Genomic DNA, 13,896 nt, shown 5'->3' with positions numbered 1-13,896 from the left:
CACAGAGCAGCAGCGCCATCTCCTGTTGATGAACGGTGCTTCATTAAAGCCACATTCTGGTGCTTTCTCCCTGTGAGAATTACACACAGAGACTTTACAGCAGCTCTGCACAAAAAAGAATAAAGTGAAAAATATTCACCTCAGTCTGAATTAGTATCTCCAGCTTCGTTTAAATCAGACGTGTCCTTCAAACTGTTCAGATGTTTGTCCATGTTCTGCTCGTTTCTTCTCGTTCCTCTGAAGTCGTATTTGGACTGATTCATGTTTCAGTTTCATCTTTAATCTCTAATCTCAGCGTCCACTTGGATTTCATTCAAATCTTGTTGCAGTTTTAGCCCCTGACCAGCAGAGGGAGCACACAAAACACCATCATCTGCACAGAAATGTGTCTTTATTTTAAACTGTCACCAACAGAATTAATAAAAATAGTAAAAAGCAGGGGGCCCAAACTTGAGCCTTGGGGAACTCCTTTACTTAAAGTTATAAAATCTGATTTAAAACCATCGGCTGCTGCCTGGGTTCAGTTTGAAACATCATTTTGGACCAATCACATGAAGCAGAGTCAAATCCAATCAGCTTCAGACGCTTCAACACGACTCCATGATCCACTGAAACAAAAGCTTCAATCAACAGAGAAACACAATCGTGTTTATCATCAAGGGCTGAGAAAATGTCATTTAAACTTTAGTGTTTGCAGTGACAGGACTCTGCCCTTTTCTGAAACACGACTGATTCAAAATGGAGCTTTTATTTAAAGAAACTGGAACTGGATTTGAAACGAACTTTTATAAAACTTTAGCCAAACAAGATCATTTAGATATTGGCACGAAATTATTTACATTTTTACTTTTCTCACCTTTAAGTAAAGACAAAACATGAGCCACAAGAGGCTAAATTAAATTAAAATAAATATGGAGCAGACGGTAAAAGAAGTTTTGGATCATCAGCTCCTGTGGACTTGTTTAGGTCTATGGAGAGGAGAGCGTTTAAGACCTCAGTGTGAGTGAAAGGTCTATGGAGAGGAGAGCGTTTAAGACCTCAGTGTGAGTGAAAGGTCTATGGAGAGGAGAGCGTTTAAGACCTCAGTGTGAGTGAAACGTCTGAAAGAGAAAATGTGATTTTCTGAGGTTCAGACTCAACATAATCAAGATCAGAAGAGCCACAGTTATGATCCAAAACGTCACAGATAAAACGCCTTAAAAACATCACAGATTTACTCTTTAGAATTTACAACAGCTCAATCTAATATCGCTCAAAATATAAGTAAATATAAGTAAATACCTCCTCTTTAATACTCCACAGAAGTAAATATGAACCACATGAATCCAGATAATTCACATTTAATTGATATTTGTACATATTCACAACATAAACTGTAAATTCACTTCTTTTTAATACAAATCTTACATAAAATCAATCACTGTTTTTATCCCTTTTTATCTTTAACTTGTTCCAATATTTATATTTGTAACAATAAACCCATGACATATGAGTTAAATCACAATGTTCAACAAAAGGACAGTTCAGCAGGTGTCCATGAGGTGGCGCTGGTGTCATGACCATGTGCTTATAACACCTTTACAACAGTATTTCAGGTACTTGGTAATAAAGTCAAAATGTACATTTAATGTGACATAAAACCCAGTAAATGTGATATTGTGTGAAAAGCGTTTGATAAATGTCATAAATAACATCAGTCCAGTGTTTGTTTCATCTTAAACTGGTTTGGATTAGTTTGACCCACGTTGTACTTTGACACTTGACCTTTAGCTTAGCAGGTTAGCACAACACCATCACAATGTTTTTTTTTTTTTGTGTGTTTTTTTTTTACCTTCTTATTGTTTTATCATTGATTACATTTTGCCAGAAAGCTCCAGAATTTTTTTTTAATTTTTATTTATTTATTATTATTAATAGTAAAGGTATACAACATTTGTGGCATAACAGAACAGTTCCACAATTAAAAGTCAGAACAGACAGATTCTTATAACTAAGTACAGAACAGAAAAAAAATTAAAATAAAATAAAATAAATAAATAAAAAATTAAGTAAATAAATAATAATAATAATGATAATAAAATAAATAAATATAAATAAATGAATTGGGAAAAAATAATTATATATATACTAGGGGTTATCTATGAGATTTCGATGTGCTCAAAAACCTTTATAAACTTTGTTCCACTTTTACCCACAACACTCAGTTTAACCTTTGACCTCTTCTAACTTTGATACTTGACATAAAACTGGTGATTTTCGTGTTCCAAACCTGTAAATAGAAGAACAGACAGATCATGTGTTGCTTTACTTCAGGAGGATTCTTCCTCTGCAGCTCTCAGTCTACTCTCCACCAACACTGCGCCACACTCGCCATCTACTGGACAGTGGAGGAAATGCACTTTAACTCAAACAGATAATGGAACCACATCAACTGTTGAATGAAAATCAAATCCTCAAATAAGAGAAGAACATTTTGAGGGGCGTCTGTTTTTACACGTGGCATTTTCCAGCCTCTACACTAGAAAAGTACCATTTGTTTTAAAAGTTCCTGGAGTAAATGTAACAGTCCTCCCTCCTCTGAACCTGTCAAAGTGGAAATCTCACACTTGTTCAAATGGTTTTCTCTTTTTCCCATAATGCACAGCTCTGGTTCAAACTGTTCAGGTTTAGTTCGTTCTAAACTCTTGAGTTACATCTTGAGGAAACATTCTTTGGCGTTGCTCCAGACTTGGATTCCCTGAAACAAAAAACAACAAAATGAGGGACTTTATACAGTTTGAACAGAAATGCAGCTGAGAAACAGAAGTGAAGTTAAAGCTCCTGTATCACACAAACTCATCCATGTTCTACTGCTCAAAAACACACTGGACTTGTGTTTTGTTTCATTCACACGTGTTTGAGTCGCACTTTATTATTAGTCTGTGACGTCTCCAAAGCTCAAAATGGGACGTTCCACCTTGTGATGTCATCGAGTGGGAGTTTGTTCAAGTTGAGACCTACTTTTTAAATAAATCAGGGTCGTTTGATGTCAGTATTTTGTACATAAACACTGTATATTTTGACAGTATTGATACTTTGCAGCTGATGTCATCAACATTCTCTGGGGGTGTGACGCTAACTGGAGGCACTGCTCTGTCTGAGGCTTTGTTTTAACACAATCTGACCAGAAAGAGCTGGTTTAGTCACTTTTTTAGATTTATGTCAACGTTTTTCTGTGTTTTGCTGAACATTCCACCATAGACATACATGTAGAACCCCCCCCTCCCCCCCCTCCCCGGCGTGTCGTCCCTGTAAAGTCTCAGTATATCGCGCACATACGGACCATAGACACACATGTAGTACAGTGTATATCGCGCACATACGGACCATAGACACACATGTAGTATTGCGCGCACATACGGACCATAGACACACATGTAGTACAGTCTCAGTACATTACGCGCACATACGGACCATAGACACACATGTAGTATATCGCGCACATACAGACCATAGACACACATGTAGTATATCGCGCACATACAGACCATAGACACACATGTAGTACAGTCTCAGTATATCGCGCACATACGGACCATAGACACACATGTAGTATTGCGCGCACATACGGACCATAGACACACATGTAGTACAGTCTCAGTATATCGCGCGCACATACGGACCATAGACACACATGTAGTACAGTCTCAGTATATCGCGCACATACAGACCATAGACACACATGTAGTACAGTCTCAGTATATTGCGCACATACGGACCATAGACACACATGTATATATCGCGCACATACGGACCATAGACACACATGTAGTACAGTCCTCAGTATATCGCGCACATACGGACCATAGACACACATGTAGTATATCGCGCGCATACGGACCATAGACACACATGTAGTACAGTGTATATCGCGCACATACGGACCATAGACACACATGTAGTACAGTGTATATCGCGCACATACGGACCATAGACACACATGTAGTACAGTCTCAGTATATTGCGCGCACATACGGACCATAGACACACATGTATATATCGCGCACATACGGACCATAGACACACATGTATATATCGCGCACATACGGACCATAGACACACATGTAGTATATCGCGCGCATACGGACCATAGACACACGTAGTACAGTGTATATCGCGCACATACGGACCATAGACACACATGTAGTACAGTGTATATCGCGCACATACGGACCGTAGACACACATGTAGTACAGTCTCAGTATATCGCGCACACATACGGACCATAGACACACATGTAGTACAGTCTCAGTATATCGCGCACATACAGACCATAGACACACATGTATATCGCACACATATGGACCATAGACACACATGTAGTACAGTGTATATCGCGCACATATGGACCATAGACACACATGTATATCGCGCACATATGGACCATAGACACACATGTAGTACGCGCACATATGGACCATAGACACACATGTAGTACAGTGTATATCGCGCACATACGGACCATAGACACACATGTAGTACAGTGTATATCGCGCACATACGGACCATAGACACACATGTAGTACGCGCACATATGGACCATAGACACACATGTAGTACAGTCTCAGTATATCGCGCACATACGGACCATAGACACACATGTAGTACAGTATATATCGCGCACATACGGACCATAGACACACATGTATATATCGCGCACATACGGACCATAGACACACATGTATATCGCGCACATACGGACCATAGACACACATGTATATCGCGCACATACGGACCATAGACACACATGCACAGTGGGTCGTACCTTCTTGCACATGGACACCTGCATGAGGGCGTAGCTGATGAGCGCCTCCTTCAGGTCTTTGTCCTTCTGTTCTTTAAATCTCTGCATGTCGACGAGTCCCCGCTCCACCTGCTCCCTGCGCACACACACACACACACACACACATGTTGGGTTTCCATTCCTCTTGGGGACATTTATTTCCTGGAGTTTGAATCTTTGTGGTTGAATAAAATCAGACGTTTGTGAAGCGACGGAGGAAAATAATGTCACTTTTGCCTGTTGTTCTGATGCTGCTGTTGTTTATATTTTCTACCTATAAGTATTTTATTTTATTTTTAATCTTATCTTTTTAACTTCGTGTCCTTATTTGTATTTGTGTTTATTCAGTGTTTTTTGTTTCTCTTTTTCACTGCAGTAAGTTCCGATTTTGTGAACTGTGTTTCCCAACGATGGCAATAAAAGTCTAAAGATTCTGATAATGTCACTTTTGTTTATTTATACAGACCAAAGACTTTATATAAATCAGTGCTTCAATTATTTTCTATCATGTCCCCGAAACAAAAACAAAAAACAAAAATAAGAAAACAATATAGATCAACTTACAACAAAAAATAGTTTAATAACATTGTTTTTTTTTATTTGTAAAATCTAAAATGCATAAATTTCGCTGAATAAATATATTTTTTTATCCTTATTTGAACTATACACATTTTTGAACAACTGACTGAACCATTTGATACTGAAAAAATAAAATAAAATGAAATTTAATTAAATATTAAATAAAATATATAAAATTAAATAAACATCAAATTAATAAATTAAAATTCAATAAATATCAAAATAATACATTAAAATTAAATAAATATCACATTAAAACATTAAAATTAAATAAATTCAATAAATAATAATAAATTAATTGATAAGCAACATTAACAAGACAAAATAAATAAAACAATTTGTCCAGTTTTTTTTTTTGTTTTTTTTTTTTTCTTTATCAAAATGAAGACGTCTGGATTAATGGGACATTGAGTTTGTTTTTCAGGACACAACTTTTCGACCTGGAGTTTGAACCTGACACTTTAACTCTCAGCTCCTGCTCAGTTTATCTGGACTTTACTTTTCGTGTGACTTTGTGCGTCTCTTTACCTCCGTCTGTCTCTGTCTTTCTTAAATGTTTTTCTCTCGTGTCTCTTTATCCAAAGTGTCTCTCTGTGTCTCTGTTCTCTCTCTTTGCTGCGTCCGTTCTGTCTACAGTTACAGTTTGTGCTCGTACATTAGTGTTATCTCTGTGGTTTAGGGCCTGTGCTCACTCTGACAATGAGAGCACAACTGCCACCTACAGTAGTGGACGTGCAATTACCTCCTTCTAAAAAAGCGGTGATATCGTGACGTCATGGGTGTGTGTGAGACTCACTGACACTCCAGCGTCTTGTCTTTGACCCCGTCCTGACCTTCACAGATCAGCTCCTCCAGCAGCTTCAGCCGAGCCTCTCTCTGCTCTGGAGCCTCGGCACCAAACAGTTTATTTGTGACGCCTTTGAGCGAGAACGTGCGCACCATCTGAAACAAAACACATCAGAGAGGATAAGAGACAAGTCAGAGGAGGAGGTGAGAGGAGGAGGTGAGAGGAGGAGGTGAGAGGAGGAGGAGGTCAGAGGAGGAAGAGTGAGGAGGTGTTTAACACAGAGTCTCACAAATGATCAGGTTCATCTGTCAATTTAACTTTTACAAACAAGAGTGTTCAGAGGAGGTGTGAGGAGGAGGTCAGAGGAGGAGGCGAGAGGAGGAGGAGAGAGGAGGAGGAGAGAGGAGGAGGTCAGAGGAGGAGGAGAGAGGAGGAGGTCAGAGGAGGAGGAGAGAGGAGGAGGAGGAGAGAGGAGGTGTGAGGAGACTTCTGTCTAAAATCTCTTTTACTTTAGCACAAAAATATATAAAATAAAATGTGTCTATAGTAAAAATAAGAGACTGAAACATGAGGTTTTCTGTTCTTCTGTTTTATATTTCACTTTAAACTCTGTCTGTTCTTTATGGGACACACAAGTTTATGACAAAACTAAAAATGAAACCACAATAATAAATTATTAATGATTAGACAGATGAGGATCTAATCCCTGCACTTTGGACCCACAGACTTTTATATGATTTTATGGAGATGAATTTATTACAGATCTTTATATTTAAACCGTCTGATGTGAAGAGTCTCATTTCACTTGTGACAGATTCAAACTCCAGACGACGTTTGTCCTTGAGGTGAGAACAGTTTGATTTAAATGGTTAAACTCTTGGAGCTTTAGTTTGTCTGTTATATTAATAATGTTAAAGTGCAGAGTTTATGTGAGTTTGAGTCACATCTGCACAAACTCAGCTCTATTTTGTGTTAAACTGTACAACATTATTTTCATTTGAATATTTAAACTCTTGTGTTTTTCCTCGTGGCTCTACCTGGACACAGTTTTAATCCTGAGGTTTTTATTGTAAACTCAAAGTGCATTGGACAGATTCATATATTTATGACGGGGTTTGGTGGAGAGAACCTGAGACAAATGTTTATTATAGTTTATAGTTTATTATAGTTATAGTTTTATAGGTTCAGTTTGTGAAGAAAAGAGGAAAACTCAAAGTTCTAAAACAGAATTGTTGCTTTTCAGACGATGTCACACATTATAAACTAAAAAAAGAGACGAGTTAAGATTTTAGCCAAAATCGTTAGAAGTAAAATTTTACTGTGTTTGAGATAAATGAGTCTAATCTGTCAAATGCACTTAATGCTGTTTCAGTCTAATGTTTGATTCTGCTGTTGGTCTGTAGAGGGCGCTGTAAAAAATATAAATGGGTGGATCTGAGAGCAAACCCAGTGCAGCTGAGACCAGGTCAGTATTTTTTAATCATGAGCATTTAATCATGGACATGATCTTATTATATGATTTAAGTTGTATTTGTATTGATTCCTGTCTGTCTGAATAATCTTGTCCTGTATTTGAGTCTTGAGTGCTCATAAATGTGTGTTTTCCCCTCCCCCCTGTCCCCGCCCCCTGCTCTGTTCTTCATTATATTCAAACTTTCAGACGCTGCTTTATGTTTTTAAAAACAATAAACACAAAAATCTGCTGTTTGTTTCTCTGAAGTTGTTTCAGTTGTTGATCCTTTTACTCTAAACAGTGACATGGATCTACAACATTTTAGGAGCCAGCTGACAGCAATCCAACGGACTATTTTATTAGTTCAGACTGGCATATTCTTTATAATCCACACCTGCCCTGTCCTTTTTCATGGTTTTATGTTTTTTATCTGAATGCTTTTAACTGTATGTTCATAAATGTTGATTTTGACTGTCTGTATATGTATATATTGTATGTAAGGTGACCTTGAGTGCCCAGAAAGGTGCCCTATAAATAAAATGTATTATTATTATTATTATTATTATTATTACAACATTTTACCCAAATGTAAAATAATAAACTGACCACTGCCATTTAAAGTACTATGTGACATCACACAGCACTGCCCTGATCACAGCCAGGCGTTTGATACAAACACTGAGTTTGAAGAGTGGAGACCTGAGACCAATCACACTGTTCCTTTTACCTCCAGCCCCGCCCCTCCAGGCTCCGCCCCTCCTCACTCTCCCCTCCAGGCTCCGCCCTCCTCATCCTCACTCTCCCCTCCAGCCCCACCCCTCCTCACTCTCCCCTCCAGGCTCCGCCCCTCCTCACTCTCCCCTCCAGGCTCCGCCCCTCCAGGCTCCGCCCCTCCTCACTCTCCCCTCCAGGCTCCGCCCACAGGAGCAGCTCTGTTTGTGTCTGTGGGAGTTTAGGTGTGGCACTTTAAATGTGTAACTAAAGGTCTAATCAGTTTTGTCTGTTTAAAATCACCTAAATGTTTTCATGTTTTTAAATGTTGATGTAAATCCCTCTCTTAGTTCATGTGTTTGGTCTAAAGTTCACTCTGTATTAGTTAAACTTTGGATCTGCTCAGATCTGACTCACTGTTTTGTCCTTTACTTCAGGAAAAGGAGATGGAGCCTGGACTTTCCTCCTTTTTATGGACTGGAAAAGTCAAATTATTTTAAGTTTTATCAGTCGATCATTGATTTCCTAAGACTCTATGAAGAAAAAAAGACCAGCTTCGTTTTATCAAGGAGCTACAGGAAATACCACAACAAAGTGAGAAACTTGAGAAGAAGAAAAGAACTGGGCTGATTGGGTCAGCAGTTACTTTAGCTGCTGGAGCTTTAGCTTTAGCCTCTTTCCCGTTCACTGGACTGAGTTTAGTTGCACTGGGACTAGGAGCAGCCGCCGGTGTCGCTGGAGCAGCTGCTGGTGTTGGAGTAAATGCCACATTCAAAAGAGAAATGAAAAACAAACAGAAGAAAATACAGGAGGCAGACGCAGATTTCATAAACACACTGAAGGAACTGGAGACACGACTGAACCATGTGCAGACAGAAAGTAAAGAGCTGAGACAGAGAGAGGGAGAAAACGAGAGAGAACAACTGCACGAACTGGAGAAGAAAATCATAAAGTTCAAACATCACAGTGTCTCTCTCCAACGACTGTGTGACGACCAGGAGGAGTCAGTGTTTTGGATTATAACCAAGGTCGAGACAATCGAGAGAGAACTTAACAATATCATGACTCTATTTGAATTTACTCTGAAAAGACTAAAAGAGAAATATCCAGATCATTAAAGTCTCTGAAAACACAGATGAGTTTTGTTTAGTGTAGAAATAAAACTGAACTGTGATGAAACTCCTCCCTCATGAGCTCCTCCCTCATGAGCTCCTCCCTCATGAGCTCCTCCCTCATGAGCTCCTCCCTCATGAGCTCCTCCCTCATGACCTCCTCCCTCATGACCTCCTCCCTCATGACCTCCTCTGTTCAGACATAAACCTGAGCTGAAGCCTCTTGGATGAACGCTGAAACGTCTTCAGTCTCTGGTCTAGCCCTGGTTTAGATATGTGTGATGTAAATGTGTATCATGTTGGTGTAAAATATTCTTGTGTCTTGTAAAAAGAAATGAGCTCCTCCCTTCAGAGAAACATAATTCAGTTTCCCAAACACAGACTGTGACCCCAGGGCTCAGCTCCAGTCAAATGAATCTTATTAATGTTCATATCTTGATTTATGGACACAACAGTGGAATAAATAAAATAAATAAAAAACAGTTTAAGACCAAAATGTCTGACAGCAGTTACAGAGGGGACTCAGTTTTTCAGTGTGAAGTGAATTGGAGCCAGAGTCGCTGGAGCCGGAGGTCGGCCCATGATCACTTCCTGTTTGTCATGTGGTGGTTAGCGACGCCCATTTATATAAACAGACTATGGTTCCACCATAAACCTGAGCAGAACTGAACTTGCTGTAAAAAAGTACTGATCATGATCGATTGGGCCAGTTCAACTGAGGCCTGAGGGCCGCATTTGGCCCCTGGGCCATAGTTTGGTGACCCCTGCCTTACACAGACTTGTTGTATATTTACCCCGGTGGCCAGCTCCTCTCTCTGCTGCCTCTTGGTGACCAGGTCCTGGGTATAGACCTCCAGCTCAAACTGCGTCAGCTCATGTTTTCTGCACACGGCCCTGAAAAACACAACCACAAGACTTTAGACCTGATACAAGGAATTAAACAGGGATTTGGACTGTTAAGGGTTTAGACCTGGTTTAGACCTGGTTTAGACCTGGTTTAGTCCTGGTTTAGACCTGGTTTAGACCTGGTTTAGACCTGGATTAGACCTGGTTTAGTCCTGGTTTAGTCCTGGTTTAGTCCTGGTTTAGTCCTGGTTTAGACCTGGTTTAGTCCTGGTTTAGTCCTGGTTTAGTCCTGGTTTAGTCCTGGTTTAGACCTGGTTTAGACCTGGTTTAGTCCTGGTTTAGTCCTGGTTTAGTGTTGGTTTAGTCCTGGATTAGTCCTGGTTTAGACCTGGTTTAGACCTGGTTTAGTCCTGGTTTAGACCTGATTTAGTCCTGTTTTAGACCTGGTTTAGACCTGGTTTACACCTGGTTTAGACCTGGTTTACACCTGGTTTAGACCTGGTTTAGACCTGGTATAGACCTGGTTTAGACCTGGTTTAGACCTGGTTTAGACCTGGTTTAGACCTGGTTTAGTCCTGGTTTAGACCTGGTTTAGACCTGGTTTAGACCTGGTTTACACCTGGTTTAGACCTGGTTTAGACCTGGTTTAGACCTGGTTTAGACCTGGTTTAGACCTGGTTTAGACCTGGTTTACACCTGGTTTACACCTGGTTTAGACCTGGTTTAGACCTGGTTTAGTCCTGGTTTACACCTGGTTTAGACCTGGTTTACACCTGGTTTAGACCTGGTTTAGACCTGGTTTAGTCCTGGTTTAGACCTGGTTTAGACCTGGTTTAGACCTGGTTTACACCTGGTTTAGACCTGGTTTAGACCTGGTTTAGACCTGGTTTAGACCTGGTTTAGTCCTGGTTTAGTCCTGCTTTAGTCCTGGTTTAGACCTGGTTTAGTCCTGGTTTAGTCCTGCTTTAGTCCTGCTTTAGTCCTGGTTTAGACCTGGTTTAGTCCTGGTTTAGACCTGGTTTAGACCTGGTTTAGTCCTGGTTTAGACCTGGTTTAGACCTGGTTTAGACCTGGTTTAGTCCTGGTTTAGTCCTGCTTTAGTCCTGCTTTAGTCCTGGTTTAGTCCTGGTTTAGACCTGGTTTAGACCTGGTTTAGTCCTGGTTTAGACCTGGTTTAGACCTGGTTTAGACCTGGTTTAGACCTGGTTTAGTCCTGGTTTAGTCCTGGTTTAGTCCTGGTTTAGTCCTGGTTTAGTCCTGGTTTAGACCTGGTTTAGTCCTGGTTTAGTCCTGCTTTAGTCCTGGTTTAGTCCTGGTTTAGTCCTGGTTTAGTCCTGGTTTAGTCCTGGTTTAGTCCTGGTTTAGACCTGGTTTAGTCCTGGTTTAGTCCTGGTTTAGTCCTGCTTTAGTCCTGGTTTAGTCCTGCTTTAGTCCTGCTTTAGTCCTGCTTTAGTCCTGGTTTAGTCCTGGTTTAGTCCTGGTTTAGTCCTGGTTTAGACCTGGTTTAGTCCTGGTTCAGTCCTGGTTTAGACCTGGTTTAGACCTGGTTTAGACCTGGTTTAGTCCAGACTCAGACCAGAGGACACAGACTTTTCTGTGGCAGTGCTCAGACTGTGGGACAGCGCCCTCTGCCTGTCACATCCTCTCAGTGTTTAACACAGTTTAAGACCAGACTGAAAACTCTTCTCCCTGGTATTTAAATGGAGGTTTTACATTGTACTTTACCATGAAATATCACAAGGTAAATGTTGAACTTGATCCTTTCTGAGCATAATTTCTGTTATAGTTTATATACACTGACAAAAAAAAAAGTCACCACCAAAAAAAAGGTCACACACTCAAATATTTGGTTGTTCCTTTGTCTTTGATGTGTCATTGTTTCATTTCTCTTCTTCAGCGTCACAGATTTATTTCCATCCAGTTGTTGCTTTAATGTTTCTCCTGTTGCGTTGATGATGGTCGAGTCTGACGCTGCTCAAAGCTTCTCCAACACAAAGATTCTCACTGGGGTTAAGGTCTGGACTCTGTGGACGATCCATGTGTGAAAATGACGTCTCTCTCTCTGTCTCTGTCTCTGTCTCTGTCTCTGTGTCTCCTGCTCCTGATCCTCTGTCACTATTTGAGCTCGATGAATCGTGACATTGTCGTCTTGGAATCTGCCCAAAAATCCACTGATAGAATAACCTGGTCATTCAGTTTATTCAGGTGTCAGCTGACCTCATTCTGCTGACCCTAGATCTGACTCGTACCTATAGACTCAGACCTGTTTTCTTAGTTGAATCCAGGTGGCGACTTTTTTTTTGGCCAGGCCGTGTAAAATCAGACATGGAGAAGTGAAAAAGGAGTAAAGCTCCTTTGTTGAGCGCAGCTGTCACAGCAGCCAAAGAGCTAATCTGGATCGAAGCTGCTAAAGGTTCCTGCCTGTTGGTTTATCAGGGAGTGGGCGCTTAGCAACACTGTCACTCAAACCTGTTGCTAACGCTAACAGGAGCGACCTCGGGGAAAGAAGGACCTGATTTGTCTGTTATTAATGTTCATATCTTGATTTACAGACACAATAGTGAAATAAAAACCCCAGGATCATGTAGAGGGTTAATACGAACATTTAAGACCAGAATGAGTCTGAAGCAGCAGAGACAGAGAGATGGTTTTTCAATAGAAAGTGAACTGGAGCCAGAGTCGATGGCGCCGGAAGCACGCCCATGATCACTTCCTGTTTGGAACGTGTAGGCTAGTGCGTTAGCTATGTCCGTTTATATAAACAGTCTATGATTAAATATGACGGGTCTATAGACTGTGGTGAGTCTGAAACACAGCAGTTCTACACAGACACGACATGTTGGTGTTTTATTGTTCTTTTATATTATTATTTTCATTTTCATAATTATATTATTATTATTATTATTGTATTTTTCAGATTTTTTGTGAAGCTCTTTGTTGAATCTGAACATGTTTTAAATGTGTTACACAAATAAACTTTAAATAATCCTTTCATCTCTGCTCTGTTTCTCTTGTTTTCAGTCTGGATATAGTTTATATTCACTATATTTTCTCAGGGTCCACACATCTATAATGAAAATAATGAACTAAACTGTGCTCAGGTGTTTTCAGTCTCCTAAATGTCTATAAATGATCAGACTTTTATGTCCAGGAGACTCTTTTAAAAATAAAAGAATCGAACATCAGATAAGAATCAATACTAAAACTAGTATCAAAACATGAGCAAATATCGATACTAAAAAAAGTCCCACTGACAGAAATGAAGCTGTCGTCTATAAACAAAGAGTGTTTTCATGCATTCTTCTATGTGTGGGCTCTCCTCTCCACAGATCTGACCTGTAAAGTGGCCCAGTGCTGTCATAATAATGAGTTTAAATTAATGTTTGTCCAAGTTTGAGCAAAATGTGTCTGTCCCAGTCCAGAGATATTATATAATCAGCTCTGAGGTCAAAATAAGTCTGTGTTCTGTGCATCTGGTTTAACGGCCAAGAGTCAGGAAGTGTGCGCTTAGCATCATAGTTGTTAGATTCACTAGTTCAATCAGGGACTGCCCCTTTAAATGAATCTGTCTCTGCTTTAAGTCTGT

At 40.0% G+C, this 13,896-nt stretch overlaps 1 protein-coding gene and 2 long non-coding RNA genes across 3 annotated transcripts in view; 2 read left to right on the top strand and 1 right to left on the bottom strand.

Annotated features, from left to right (window-relative positions):
• The window catches only part of LOC117379658 (uncharacterized), an 80,616-nt gene that overhangs the window by 58,702 nt on the left and 8,018 nt on the right, over positions 1-13,896 (top strand). The gene's annotated exons all lie outside the window — the stretch shown is intronic.
• LOC117379652 (sorting nexin-4-like) lies at positions 2,138-10,641 on the bottom strand. Its single transcript, XM_033976357.2, has 4 exons — positions 10,259-10,641; positions 6,198-6,343; positions 4,805-4,919; positions 2,138-2,737 (listed from the first exon to the last, which is right to left on the bottom strand). Exons 2-4 carry the CDS (start codon positions 6,341-6,343, stop codon positions 2,690-2,692), a joined length of 309 nt encoding a protein of 102 aa, XP_033832248.1. The 5' UTR covers positions 10,259-10,641; the 3' UTR covers positions 2,138-2,689.
• Positions 6,977-8,979, top strand: LOC117379657 (uncharacterized). The gene is made up of 3 exons (XR_004542108.2): positions 6,977-7,033; positions 7,592-7,653; positions 8,790-8,979. It is a non-coding gene; the product is annotated as an uncharacterized LOC117379657 (long non-coding RNA).

This window comes from Periophthalmus magnuspinnatus, chromosome 12, assembly GCF_009829125.3.
Source record: "Periophthalmus magnuspinnatus isolate fPerMag1 chromosome 12, fPerMag1.2.pri, whole genome shotgun sequence".
NCBI classification, from domain to species: Eukaryota; Metazoa; Chordata; class Actinopteri; order Gobiiformes; family Gobiidae; genus Periophthalmus; species Periophthalmus magnuspinnatus.
Note: the sequence above shows the minus strand (reverse complement) of the source record. Positions and strands in the feature narration are given on the sequence as shown.

Bases quoted from the DNA above. Each gene is read 5' to 3' on its own strand.
- LOC117379652 (XM_033976357.2), bottom strand. From the start codon at position 6,343: ATGGTGCGCACGTTCTCGCTCAAAGGCGTCACAAATAAACTGTTTGGT. The intron at 4,920-6,197 runs GTGAGTCTCACA...GTGTGTGCGCAG, and splicing joins GACAAGACGCTGGAGTGTCA to GGAGCAGGTGGAGCGGGGAC. The intron at 2,738-4,804 runs GTACGACCCACT...TTTTTGTTTCAG, and splicing joins AGGTGTCCATGTGCAAGAAG to GGAATCCAAGTCTGGAGCAA.